The sequence below is a fragment of the Nicotiana tabacum genome, chromosome 6 (genome assembly GCF_000715075.1).
Source record: "Nicotiana tabacum cultivar K326 chromosome 6, ASM71507v2, whole genome shotgun sequence".
Lineage (NCBI taxonomy): Eukaryota > Viridiplantae > Streptophyta > Magnoliopsida > Solanales > Solanaceae > Nicotiana > Nicotiana tabacum.
The window spans coordinates 215,908,136-215,921,124 of NC_134085.1; the positions used below are offsets into that span (position 1 = coordinate 215,908,136).

At 34.5% G+C, this 12,989-nt stretch overlaps 1 protein-coding gene across 1 annotated transcript; it reads left to right on the plus strand.

Moving 5' to 3' along the window:
* Positions 1 to 5,982: 5,982 nt before the first annotated feature.
* On the plus strand, positions 5,983 to 10,802 carry LOC107790302 (ATP synthase subunit gamma, mitochondrial-like). The gene is made up of 9 exons (XM_016612218.2): positions 5,983 to 6,236; positions 7,009 to 7,052; positions 7,170 to 7,322; positions 8,143 to 8,256; positions 8,337 to 8,464; positions 9,217 to 9,339; positions 9,427 to 9,546; positions 9,705 to 9,826; positions 10,278 to 10,802. Exons 1-9 carry the CDS (start codon positions 6,136 to 6,138, stop codon positions 10,345 to 10,347), a joined length of 975 nt encoding a protein of 324 aa, XP_016467704.2. The 5' UTR covers positions 5,983 to 6,135; the 3' UTR covers positions 10,348 to 10,802.
* Positions 10,803 to 12,989: the final 2,187 nt, after the last annotated feature.

Below are 12,989 nucleotides of genomic sequence, written 5' to 3' on the forward strand. Positions count from 1 at the left end.
TGTCTACGTCAAATTTGGACCCATATAGTTAGTCCATCCGCTCGTCGAGGTCGCAATGAGATGTGTCCTTGGTGCGGACCTGATGCCTTCATTAGGAGGAATTTGACTCGTCGAGATAATACGACGTGATCAGCGAAAGGTGGTGGTCATGTTTGGCAGGAAGTCTAAAAGTACACGCCACGCTGGGCGATGTCAGCTTTCGCATGCGTTATCATTACGCGTATTTTCTAGGTAAGAAACTGACGGTTTGGCGCTTGATTTCCCGCACTGATTTGAAACCTGCTGCCTAGATTCTGGCGCTACCCCACCCTATAAATAGGTGAAGGGTTCAATTTCTTTAAAAAACTTTTGGCCATCCTTGAGAGTTCTCCAGTCTCCTTCTTCTATTTCCATATTTCCTGGTTTTCATTCCTGACCAATAAAATCCTTTGCCAATAAAATACAGTGGACAAACCAAATCAAGCATAATGCATACTTGTATTCTTGTATCTTTTTGGATTTAGATTTGATCAACTCAAGCACCATTTTACCAGTCACAGACCTTTTTCCTTTGGCAATAAGTTTCCACAACTCTTCACCATCAAGAAGATACTTTTGAAGCTTCGAATTCGTGTAAGAATGTCCACAGTTGAGTCTAGTCATTATGGCGAACTCACGAAGGCCGAAGCAAACTGGTAATCTTTTATAATCAAACCATAACTCCTGGGTCTTCTCAGACAATACTCTACGGAGTAGAAGGCCATGCACTATAGATGCTTGAAATAGTGGCCTCTCAGGCAAATCCAGAAAATGTCTGAAAGGACTACTCTTAAACTTGTTTTCGAGGCCTTCATCCTGCAACAACTTTCGGAACTCACCCATACCTGCTAATCTTAATGAGGATCTCACAGTGATCTTCTTGTTGAATGTCTCATTATCATCTAAAAATGTCTTGTACTTTAAGGGTGGAAGTTCGGATTGAAGCTTTACAATTTCAACCTCGCAATTGCCAGACTCATCCTCAGGCATCTCATCCTGTACCTTGCAATGTCGAACAGTCATGTTTAATGAAACATCCTAGGAAATATTTCAAACATCTAGACATAAACTTCAAACATCCAGAGAGATGTTTCAAACGTATTAAGTTTACCTCAATAGATTGAGAAGGTGCATTATCATTCTTTCTCTTTTTTCTTCTTTATGCCGCTGCCTCTTCTTCTTCTTCTTCTTCTCTTGAAGCTTCCTCTTCAGTATTTTGCTATTGATGCTTCATCATCAATATCTGTCTCCTCTTCTATTTCATCAATTGTTGTCTCCTCTTTTGATTCTTCTTCTTCAATATTTGTTTTTTCTTCTCTTACTTTCCTTTCTTCCTCTTCTTCTTCCTTTTCTATTTCCTGTTCTTTTTCCTTCTCAATTTCCTCTTCATTTTCGTTCTCTTTTTCTTCTTCTCCAGCATTCCCTCCTTCTACTACTTGAAGAAGTTTGGCTTCCATTTCAGCTACAATTGATTTTTGTAGCTCATCCTCTTGAGATGTCTTAATTCTTTTGCTAGATCTTTTGGAAGGAGATTTATCTCTTCCTCTTCCACCTGTCTTTGACACACGTCCCTCCCTACGTCACTTTGCCATTTTATCTGTGAAAAAAAAAAAGTAACGACCACCAATAAGATTAATAAATAATTTGTTCCTATACATAAATAAAAATAAAACTATAAATATTTAAGTATTCTTTGGTGAAACATCTCAGTGAGATGTTTGAAGCCTCATATAAGATGTTTCAAACATCTCATTAGGATCTTTTAAGATGTTTGAAACATCTTAATGAGATGTTTGAAACATCTCTAAAGGTGTTGCATTGAATGGTCATACAAGATTGAGCTTAAAAGGCAAAATCAATCTTATGCCATCTACAAATGCTAAGCAAGATAGTAATTTAAGTTTCTAGCTAGTTAGATAGAATTTGAAAACAAGCTAGCAATGTTCATATTATTGTTCACCAAACTTCTTTATTTATACATCTCTTTCAATAATTTTTTTAATCGCTAAAATAATCAACCACCTCATTGTGATTGTCAGGTATCTTTTGGTGAAATATCTCATGGATTGTTAAACATCCTTACAAATGTTTCAAACATCTTAATAAGATGTTTCAAACACTCAGCTCAAAATATCATTAACCAAACCCAGATAAACATTGCAATAAGTTCACAACACACAGGAACAATAATGACAACACGAATATTTAACAATATCTTAAGATGTTCAAACACTCAACTGGCATGTTTGAAACATCTGGACAAAAAAGCGTTCCACAAATCCAAAATAGAGCAATATAACTGTTTCAACATCACAATAACTAATTTTATGGGCACGTGGAACACCACATCAATGGATACAATTAAAAAAATATAAAAATACCAAATTTTCGCTAAAAAATATCAACTACACAACAACTCTAGAATTTATGCACAAAAACTACACAACAACAACAAGAAGATACAAAAACACCCAAAAAATCAATTTAGGGTTGAAATAACAAGTTTAGGGTTTATCAAGATGGTAGAAAAAAGAAAGAAAAAAAACTTAACTTGATAATGGAATCTCTACTTCAAAGCAAATCTAAATGGAATGAAGCCGATTTTTGAAGCCCTATAGTACTCTTGAATTTGGAGATTGAATTTGAGAGAAAAATTGAAGAAGTTTGGGGGAAATCGCATGAGTAGTAATGTTTGGTTTGGAAAAAGGAAGAGAGAGAAAAATTTGAAAAGTGAGATTAAAAAATGGGTTTTGTTATTTTGTAATATTTTAAATTTTACCCCAAACTTTTTTTATTTCTAATTTGACCCAAATCAACCCTAATCTTTATTAACTACTCAGCCTTTTTGTTAATGATAAAAGGTGTCCCAAATACTTCCACAATACTTCAAACGTCTTTTAGAACACATTTTCCCAAGTTTAATTCAACGCTCAACCATTGAACAGAAATAGTAATTATTGTTTATTTCTTTTCAGACAACCACCATAAAAGAAACTAAAATATCTCGAAGTTATTTATACCATTCATATAATTAATTATAAGAAGTCATCTTCTCACATTCATTTAGAATAAAAGACGATTCAAGTGAATCTTAGTAGCTAATTAATCTTGACTTCTTGATAGTCAGGTCGTTTTCATTAAGTTGTTAGAATATGGTGCTTAAAGAATAAATCAATAATTATCATTTAACTCATAGATTTAAAGGTAAGGTACATCAATTGACTACAACTCACTAATTTTAGTGGTTAGCCTGCTTCACCATGCTTTCAGTTGGATCATGAGAGTTCTCATTGGTGTTGGTAAAAGCTTGCCATTTTTCACCATGCTACGACTCTATAACAACACATCTTTTCCCTACATTATTCCCTTGCTCCTCAGTACCATACTGCTCTTTAAAATTGTTTAAAAAATGCCTCGAAATTACCAATATTTGGTGTAAGAGTCAACATCCTATTAACTCAATTGTTGTCATTTTCTTCCTTCCTCTCTAGCGAAATTAGCTTTGTAATAATATGGGGATCATGATCACATTTCTTTTATCCAAATTTTTTGTTAACACAAAGCTAGATAGCAATATTGCAATAGAATATACATAGAAGCAAATGGAATATATTATTTCAAAAAGCAATTCCTTAAAACGACGACATATGATATATATATATATATATATATATATATATATATATATATATATATATATATATATATATATATATATATATATATATCGTTGCCCAATATTGTATAGCAATAATAAACAATGTACCTTTTGGTTGTTGAATGATGCGTAAGTTATAGAACTCCTGTGTGAAAAAAAAAGGAAACAAAAAGTTGATTAAAGTTGCTTCAGGCATATTATCAAATACCTTAGGTACATCAGTATGTGCAGCATTGTAGTAGAGTATGCTCCTATCTAGAGAATTTTCATAAGAGGCATTTCAACAAATAAACAAATGCATGTCCAGAATTTTCAAAGAAACATGAAGAAAGACAAAAAAGAACAAATATATATCATGCATCAAAAATAACATAATGGTACACTTATAATTGAAAAGAAAAAGAACAAAAAGGCACAAATCTTATTAGTAATCTCTAAGAAAAAGAAATCAAAGTTTATAATGTTCATTGAGTTGTGTTGTACAACACCTTGAAAAATCCAGCTAACAATCATTGCAGTCAACCTGAATCTTGAAGAATCGAAGAGAGCAAAAGGGTAGAAATTGGGCTGAAGAAACACAGAGCAAATAGTGGGGCGAGAGAGAATCAGATTCAGTATAATCCATGTTTAGATGGTAACTTCAGTACGTGTGCTTTACGGAGAGGAAAAAGCAGTACATAGGGGCGTATGCAGGGTTTTTTTGCAAGCGATGTCGATGCTAAAGAGACTAAGAGAGACACAAATAACTGATTCTATAGGATATATATATATTTCGCTTTAGCTCACACAACCAAGCCTTAGCCTATTGGTTTAGCTAATTCTTTTCATGTATGGAGAGATCAGGAGTTCGACCCCGTAGGACGTCCATTTTTAGAAACAAAAGAGCTCTAAAATTCATTAAAAATTTAGAACCTATTGGGATCGAACCCTTGATCTCAAACATGATAGTCAGTCTTAACTGTTAGGCTACGAGTCAAGATTAACCTTTAGGCTACGGATAAAGAATTTTCAGGCGGTGTCATTTCTGTTTATATGCAGTAATTTGCGTATTAATTATACAAATGTGTTTAAAATTTTCCGACGAAGCGGTGTCGGATGACACCACTTAATATAAAGTGCATCCGCCCCTGACAGTACACGTGTTACAGAGTAGTGCAGTACATGTGTTTCTATGAGAAGGTAAAGGGATCAATTTACCCCTGTATAAAGTCATAATCTCAAAATTACCGTGTTCTTCCCAAGTTTACAGTATAATTTAAGTTGCTTTTCGTATAGCTCTTTGGTGCAGCGTTCGTCCACCCCAACTCTCGCTTATATATATTAGTAAATACTTGTTTTGCAAATCAATAATTTTTTCAATTAAAGTTCATGTCAAAAACAAACTTTAGTTTCTACAAATTTTTGTTTGGCTTCAACTTCAAAATTCAAATAACTTTTTTTTATCTTTTATTCAATTGAAGTTCGTGTCAATAAGTGCAACTTTGGATCCTACAAACTTTTTATTTGGCTTCAACTTCAAATAATTATTTCTTAAACTTCAATTCAAATGTAAAATAAAATTGACATATTACATTTGCAGTTTAATTTTTTTTTTGTGTGTGTATAAAAAAACTTAACGTATTTTAACTTGTTTATTTGGATTTAGGCATAGTTGAGTAATTGATGAAGTTTTTATCACATTAAGTAAACTTGTGATATTTGATTTATATATTTTTTTATTTTGTTCTTAAAACATACAATTCGTAGTTGGATAATATTCATGCTTCAAAAAGGTTTCGTTGCCAATTGTATTGATGAAGGCACTTGCAACGTCAACTCGACCGTATCTCCTTGTGCAAATTGCTTTAATAATATTTGCAGAGTATGTAAAAGGTCTTCAATGTTAGTTCTGATTTCTTATAGGAAATAATTATGTAATATTAAAATATGTATACGGAAAATGATACTATTCCTATTGATCGATAGTGAACACCCGCTGCTTAGAACAGAAAAGAAAGGTGTTGCATTATTGGAGAAAAAAAGTGTATTGATTTTTGAATTGGGTCCATTGTTTTAACACTTCAACTTTTATGTTTCCAGGGTCTTATAGTTATTAACGTTTGAAATTATATATTACATGTTAACTTTGATATGCCAAACAATTTTTCTTTTCTAATTACGTGATAACTCAAATATCGCCTCAGGAAGCAAAAGGGTTGATTAAGCTGAACCGGGCTTTGACCCATTTGGCCATAAAACCGTTAGCGTAACAGCGGAACATGTTACGACATCGTATCAAAGCAGCCTTAAAACATTGGTTTGGTGGAAAATGTGCACTCACCCAGCGGAGTCGGACCCATCACTATTGCTCAGCTGACATTTCAAGCGAAGACTGTAAACCCTAGAGCGTAAATTGTCGATCCCCGTGAGGATAAGCAGGAGAGGAGGAAGATTCCGATCAGATCGAATCGAATTAAAAAATGGCGATGGCTGCATTGAGGCGTGAGGGAAGGCGTTTCGCCACACCTCTCATTTCTCCCAACCCGACCAATGCTCTTCGTTCTTCTCTCATTCCTTTCCAGTTAGTTTTCTTCCTTCACTACTGTTTTTTTAAATCATTTTTATAAATATCTGTAGACGGTAGTGGGTCACATTTTTATTTTCTTATGCATATCTGTTATTGTACACTAGAGCACTTTTATTAACAATCCTGAAAAGTTAATGGTTCATGCTGGCAAATCTTGTATGAAGTTCACTGGATTTAGAATTGTAGGTGAGATGATCATTTATTTATTGTAATTGGATATCCCTTATTTTTTTAGATTTAAGAATATAGTAGTTATTTGGTCAGAAGGAAAGAGGTTACCTTTAACTTTGACTTTATAGAGAGTTGTAATTGACATGGTCTGAGATTGAATAGTTGATTTTGGAACTTGAAAAAGGTACAGAATGTTGAGAGATTTTTGGAACGGAAGTTGCAAAGAAAACAATTGTAGAAACTGATTAAGTTCTCATTCTCAAAAATAAAAATGAAAATTGGAGAAATGGATGAAGTTCAAATAATATCTAGTAATTGTAACTTTCTTTTCTTTTTGGCTGGATTATGCGAGGTTGCTGCAGTGACATGAATTATGTTTAAGTGTGCCTTTTTATATCAACAAGAGAGTGATGATCTCCCTTTCTGCTTCTATAACAAGCTCATGCGCAGCACCTTAGCTTAAAATGATATAAGTATTATTATCCACATTTTTTCTTTCAATCAAAATTATTCTCTTCTGTTTCAGGAAAAAAAAAACAAATTATCCTGTTTTGTTTCATAGCATTTCACTTTTATGACCTATATTTATTTGCAGGGAACCAGTCTCGTCAGGAGTTCGATGTATTTCAACTCAAGTTGGTAAGTTTTGGCCGTAATCCTTTGATGCACGCTAATTTCCTTTGCCTTTCCTATGTTCTCGTTAACTTCTCTACCAACTTTCTTGTTGGCTACATTAAGTTGCATTCCCTTGTGCAGTCAGAAACCGGATGAAGAGTGTTAAAAATATCCAGAAGATTACAAAGGCTATGAAGATGGTTGCTGCTTCAAAGCTGAGAGCTATTCAAACTAAAACTGAAAATTCACGTGGCCTATGGCAGCCATTTACTGCTCTTCTTGGTGACACTCCTAGTAAGTTCGTGATTAGATTGTCTGGATCTAACTACATTCTTGAATCAGTTAGCGGAGAAAGTGGTGAAAGGGTAGGGATGAATCACCTTATGGACTGTTCATGCATCCTTTCATCTGCTGCCTATTTCTAACTAGCTTATCTAGTCTGTTTTTGATTCTCGGATTAGTCTTTACTAATTCTAATGTGTACCTGCACCCAAGGGTGTGGCCCGGTGATCAATAAAGTGGGTGGAGAACCATGAGGTATCAGGTTCAAATCCCAGTAGAGGAAAAAAACACTAGGTGATTCAGTCCCATATGCCTAACCCTTGGTAGGCAGAGTTACCCGGTCCTTGTTGTGGTGGAAGGCAGCACATACCCAGTGAAATAGTCAGGGTGTGAGCAAGCTGGCCGGAACACCACTGTCATAATAAAATAAAAAGAAAAAAACCATTGAGGTGGAATTAGTCATAATTTGGTGCATTTTCAAGCGCAAGCTCAGTACCCTGGAGATTGTCTGGCAGATTTCACTGGACCAATGAGAATGTTTATCCCCAGATTATTTTGTGCTGAGATACTTCATGAATGTGGGAAAACGGATAATAGGAAATTGCCCCCCTCTCTCTGCCTGTTGATTTGCGGTCCAATATCAATGTTTTATGCATTTTGATGCAACAACTAAATCAACATTTTGTGAAAGGGTATTGGCGCAGCCTGAATGCGTTTTGTTGATGAGACTTTCCGAGATACTGCACCAATGTTTATAAATTTGATGCCATCAACTTTAAGCAGTCAACAAGAAATCTTCGGCTGATAACACATCTAACATTTGTTGCTTCAGGTGTTGATGTCAAGAAGAATGTTATAGTTACCATTTCCTCAGACAAAGGTCTTTGTGGTGGAATCAATTCTACATCTGTCAAGATAAGCAGGGCTATTCATAAGTTGAATTCTGGTAGAATGCAAAATTATTTTATATTGACTAAATTTGTTCTTCCGGAATTAGTTTAATATTTCTTTGTTTGCAACTACTAGGCCCTGAAAAGGAAAATAAGTATGTTGTCTTGGGGGAAAAGGCTAAGGCTCAGCTGTTGCGAGATTCGAAGAAGGACATCGAGTTGATCATGACTGAGTTGCAGAAAAATCCCCTTAACTACACACAGGTTATGATGTGTTACACCTTCCCTATTTACAACCTTGTGTGAAGCATGCCCACTTTTTGTTTTCTTACTTTTTGCCAACTATTTGTTGAAGTTGGTGCTGCTGTAGCTTACCCTGTGGTACATGGATTGTTCATTTAGCTTAGCGTACCCTTGTCGAACTGGTGTGACATGGGTGATGGTACTTTGTGTAGATTATTCAAAAACAGGCAAATTAGAAAGAGACTGTACCTGGCCGAATTATAATTTAAAATAGGACTGCATTTACCTTTATGGGATGCCTTCACAAACACTGCATGTACCTGCATCAGATACTTGCACACAACTTAATTAAATCCAGACCATTAGTCAAGTCCATGCAGTATAGGGCTCGTATTTTTTTTTGACCTGTACATGAATCTGTGATATAATCTTTTATGTTGCATTTTCTTTCCGAAAAAGTAGACAATTGAAAGCTATGTCTCACTCGCCTTTATTTTCATTTTTCAGAATGTCAACTTTGGCTGATTTAAATTCTTGTTGAGTTTTACATGTGTAAAGCAGACAAACTTACCTTTTTCTCAAAAAACATGTGTAAAGCAAACAATTTGATTGCAATGTTGCAACTTCAAATCTTTGTGAATTAAATGAAAATCTTATAGTGCCTGATAAGTATTGGAAGCAATACGTATGCACTGAAATAATATACCGACAGCTGTTTGGTATTGACTTCTGTACACTTTTCCTTCTACTGACATATGTAATTTCTCTTGCAGGTTTCTGTGATTGCAGATGACATCTTGAAGAATGTAGAATTTGATGCACTGAGGATTGTTTATAACAAGTTCCAGTCAGTTGTCGCATTCTTGCCAACAATGTCCACTGTACTATCTCCAGAGGTGCCTAAAATGGAAGATCTTGTTGTTCACTATGTTTCTTTTTATTTTATCTGTTTCTTGGAACAAGTCTTTTGTGGTTTAATGTAGGTTGTGGAGAGGGAGGCCGAAGCTGGTGGAAAGCTTGGAGAGTTGGATTCATATGAAGTTGAAGGTGCTGAGACAAAGGCTGAAGTTCTTCAGAACCTAGCTGAATTTCAGTTTTCATGCGTAAGTTTTCCGTTTTGGTGTTAGAGCCGTCTTATAAGCTTGCTATTTGCTCTCCACGGCTTCTAAATAGATGTGGTAATAAAATGATTCTTTCAAGGTGATGAATATGATACTGGTGTGTACTTAAAATTGGATAAATTGCAAAATGTCTTTTCCAGGTTATGTTCAATGCAGTTCTAGAGAACGCTTGTAGTGAGCAAGGAGCAAGAATGTCTGCCATGGATAGCTCCAGCAGAAATGCTGGTGACGTGCTTGATCGTCTCACTCTTACTTACAACAGGTCTTACTCTCCACCGTCTCTTTCACACATGCATTTGCACCGTCAAACTCTCAGACATGCTTACACTAGTCAAACAGAAAGACACAGTTTATCTCTCTCAAACTTGGCCTACACATTCCTTCAGACGCTCTATAGGAAGAAAAAAAAGTTAAATAAATAAAGCCCCTCAAAAGTACCCTAAGCTCTTAGCGCACATGATTATCTACACGTATGCAGTTATGAACCTACAAATAAATTGATATTTCCTTAATTGATGTCCAACATACTGCAGATTTGCTAACTAACTGGCTTTATATACACCACTAATAGTGACCAGTGGCTGCTGATACGTCATGATCTAACAGATGGCATTTGTATACTTTTGAGTATAACATATAATTTAGAAGGTTGATCGATTCTTTTTTGTCTGTCATTTTTTACTGGCCTTTTTCTATTTTTTTCTGTGAAACAGAACCCGTCAAGCATCTATCACCACAGAACTGATAGAGATCATATCAGGAGCATCAGCACTGGAGGGTTAATTGGACCAGCTACTGCTTGTCTGATGGAGTCAATAAAAAATCTATAGCCTTTTTTAGCACCACGGGGTGGATGATTATCAGTTTTGATTTATGAATAATCTCCCGGTTAACTTTTATTTCTGGGAAAAATCGGTTGCACTGTTGCAAAATAGTCAGAAATGTCATTTGATCTGTTTCCTTTTATTCTTTATTCCGGGTAGCCGAGCCTGAATTGCCATAACTTGGTCAAGAAAATTTTCTTGAAAAGCTCTTTGCCTTCATGCATGTTTTTGGCTTGTAAGTTGACACCTGACCCTTTCATCAAGTTTCTACTTTGTGAGCTATTCTGGTCTAGTGTAAGGACTTTGTGACTTTTTAAATGTAATCTGGTTCTATCAGCCTCAAAATGGGCTATGGAACATTTACAGCCATACAGTTAGATGATATAATAATATTGCTTCAAATGTTATGATGTACTTATAGTTTATGTTGTGCTCTTGCGAAGGTACCCAATTTCTTCAGAATGAAAGTGCATGATGATTGTAATTTCTAAGAAGCGTAAGTTCATGTCAGTAATTCAATATACCTATTTAGGATGGAGTACTCTCTTGTCAAACACTGCCCTTGGAACTTGTTCAATATATTTCATTTTATTTATGGAAACAAATTTTAAAAACTCGAGACAGGTTTTTATGTTCAAAATAGAACTTGTTGGAATTGCAATTTGCTCGTAGCTTATGTGACTATTAGACAAAGGAACAGCATTAAACTAGGCAAACTTCTCTGTTAGTACGTTTAAAGAGGATTCTTGTCAAATATTTAAGCCGGCCACACTAGCTTGCTCCCATAAAAAACTGTTTTATCTACTGAAAACTAATGGTACTATTTTATAATTTGTGAGTTACTATGTTTTAGCTTTGATAACAGTAAATAATATCTCTGTTGAAAGTGTACCAACTCTGCATTCCTTTAATCTATAGGCATAGAAAAACTAATCCACATATTTCTCGACAGCAAATGTCAAACTCAATCAATAGATTTGGAGCTCAACCATTGATATTTTATCTCTCAAGGAAATCATTCGGTCAATTCTTGCTTGTTCTTTTTCCTCTGGTACAATAACTCTTGGTATTGTTTTGATGCAAGATGGAATCATCTTCAGTGGCTATTGTCGTTAGCAAAAAGAAGTGAATGGTAACAGAGGCGGATCCATGATTTATTGTTTATGGGTTCCTGCAACGACTTTGAGTAGATTTTCAATAGTAACTGGGTTCACATTTAAATATTTGTATATATTTAATGAATTTTTAGAACACATTTACACTGTTTAGACAAAAGCTACTGGGTTCACGGGAACCCGTAGATGACATGCTAGATCCGCCCCTGAATGGTAATGGTCTCTTCTTGTCCTGATATTATGTTCGTTATAACCCACGAGAGGAATGCCTAAATCCCCACAACGTGACAACATGTTCGGAACTCCACCTTTACAGGGGCTTTCTTCTTCGTCAATACTATATTCCTTCACCGACGAGGGTTGTGGTGGAGTGGTAGGTAGGTATTCCTTCATCTTTAATCAGAGGTTTCAGATTCGAGTCCTTGGGTATGTAGTTGCCTTTGTTAGGGAGCGCTTTACCCCCAATGTGGGTACCGGACACCGGATAGAAACAAAAAAAAAGTATATTCCTTTGCAAATCTAATCTTTCTTTTTTACATTCACAAAGCTAATCCAAGTTATTATAATTAGATGTGATTCTCTTTTATTCTTACGGCAAGCTAGTTTTTTTCCTTTGCTAAAACTTTGAATGTTATTCCGTATGAATGAATTAATATTTACAACGTTATTATAGTGTTCCAATTGATTACATCACTAAATTAATTAGCGTTTTGCTGTGCTGAAGTGAATAATAGATGTATGCATTTCAATATTTCATACCAAAACCTGGATGACTATTAAATCTTCAAATTGATGTAGTTTAGTACTGAAATAATAGAATTGTTATATTTTCTTTTATTTTAATAAAAGAAATCTATTCCACAATCTTCATTTTCATGAAAGCAGTACTAGGTCCTACTATTATTTATAGGAAGTAAGTGTCTCAGCCTTAATTGGGTTTATGATAAATGAGGAGTTTAAATGTGAGGTAGGAAGAAAATTGAGGGTCGCTGATATTACTGTCTGGTTTTGGATTTATATCTGTACTGCTAATGAAGTTCCAATCCTTTTTAAGTAGCTATGTTTAGACCATCTCCAATCCAACGCTATTTTTGACGCCAAACGTTATTTTGGTGTAAGATTTGGTGTTTTGATGCTCCAACCCAACACCATTTTGGTGTGTGAATAGTGTTAAACCAAATTTGGTGTAACACTATTCATCAACACTATTACTATATATTCATCAATATTTTATTATTATCTTTACTTTTAATTTAACATATTATAAATTTTGAATTACTTATACTTTTTATGTAATACCTTTATAATATTAATTTTATATTTTAATTTTGGTGTATAATTTTTATTAATTAATTTTCGTATATTTTATTTTTATATAAAATTATAAGTTAATTTTATTATAAGTTATAATTGTATATATATAACCATCAAAAAAATAAAAAGTGCAAATCTGAAATATAATATGTTGTTAATAAATAACACAATG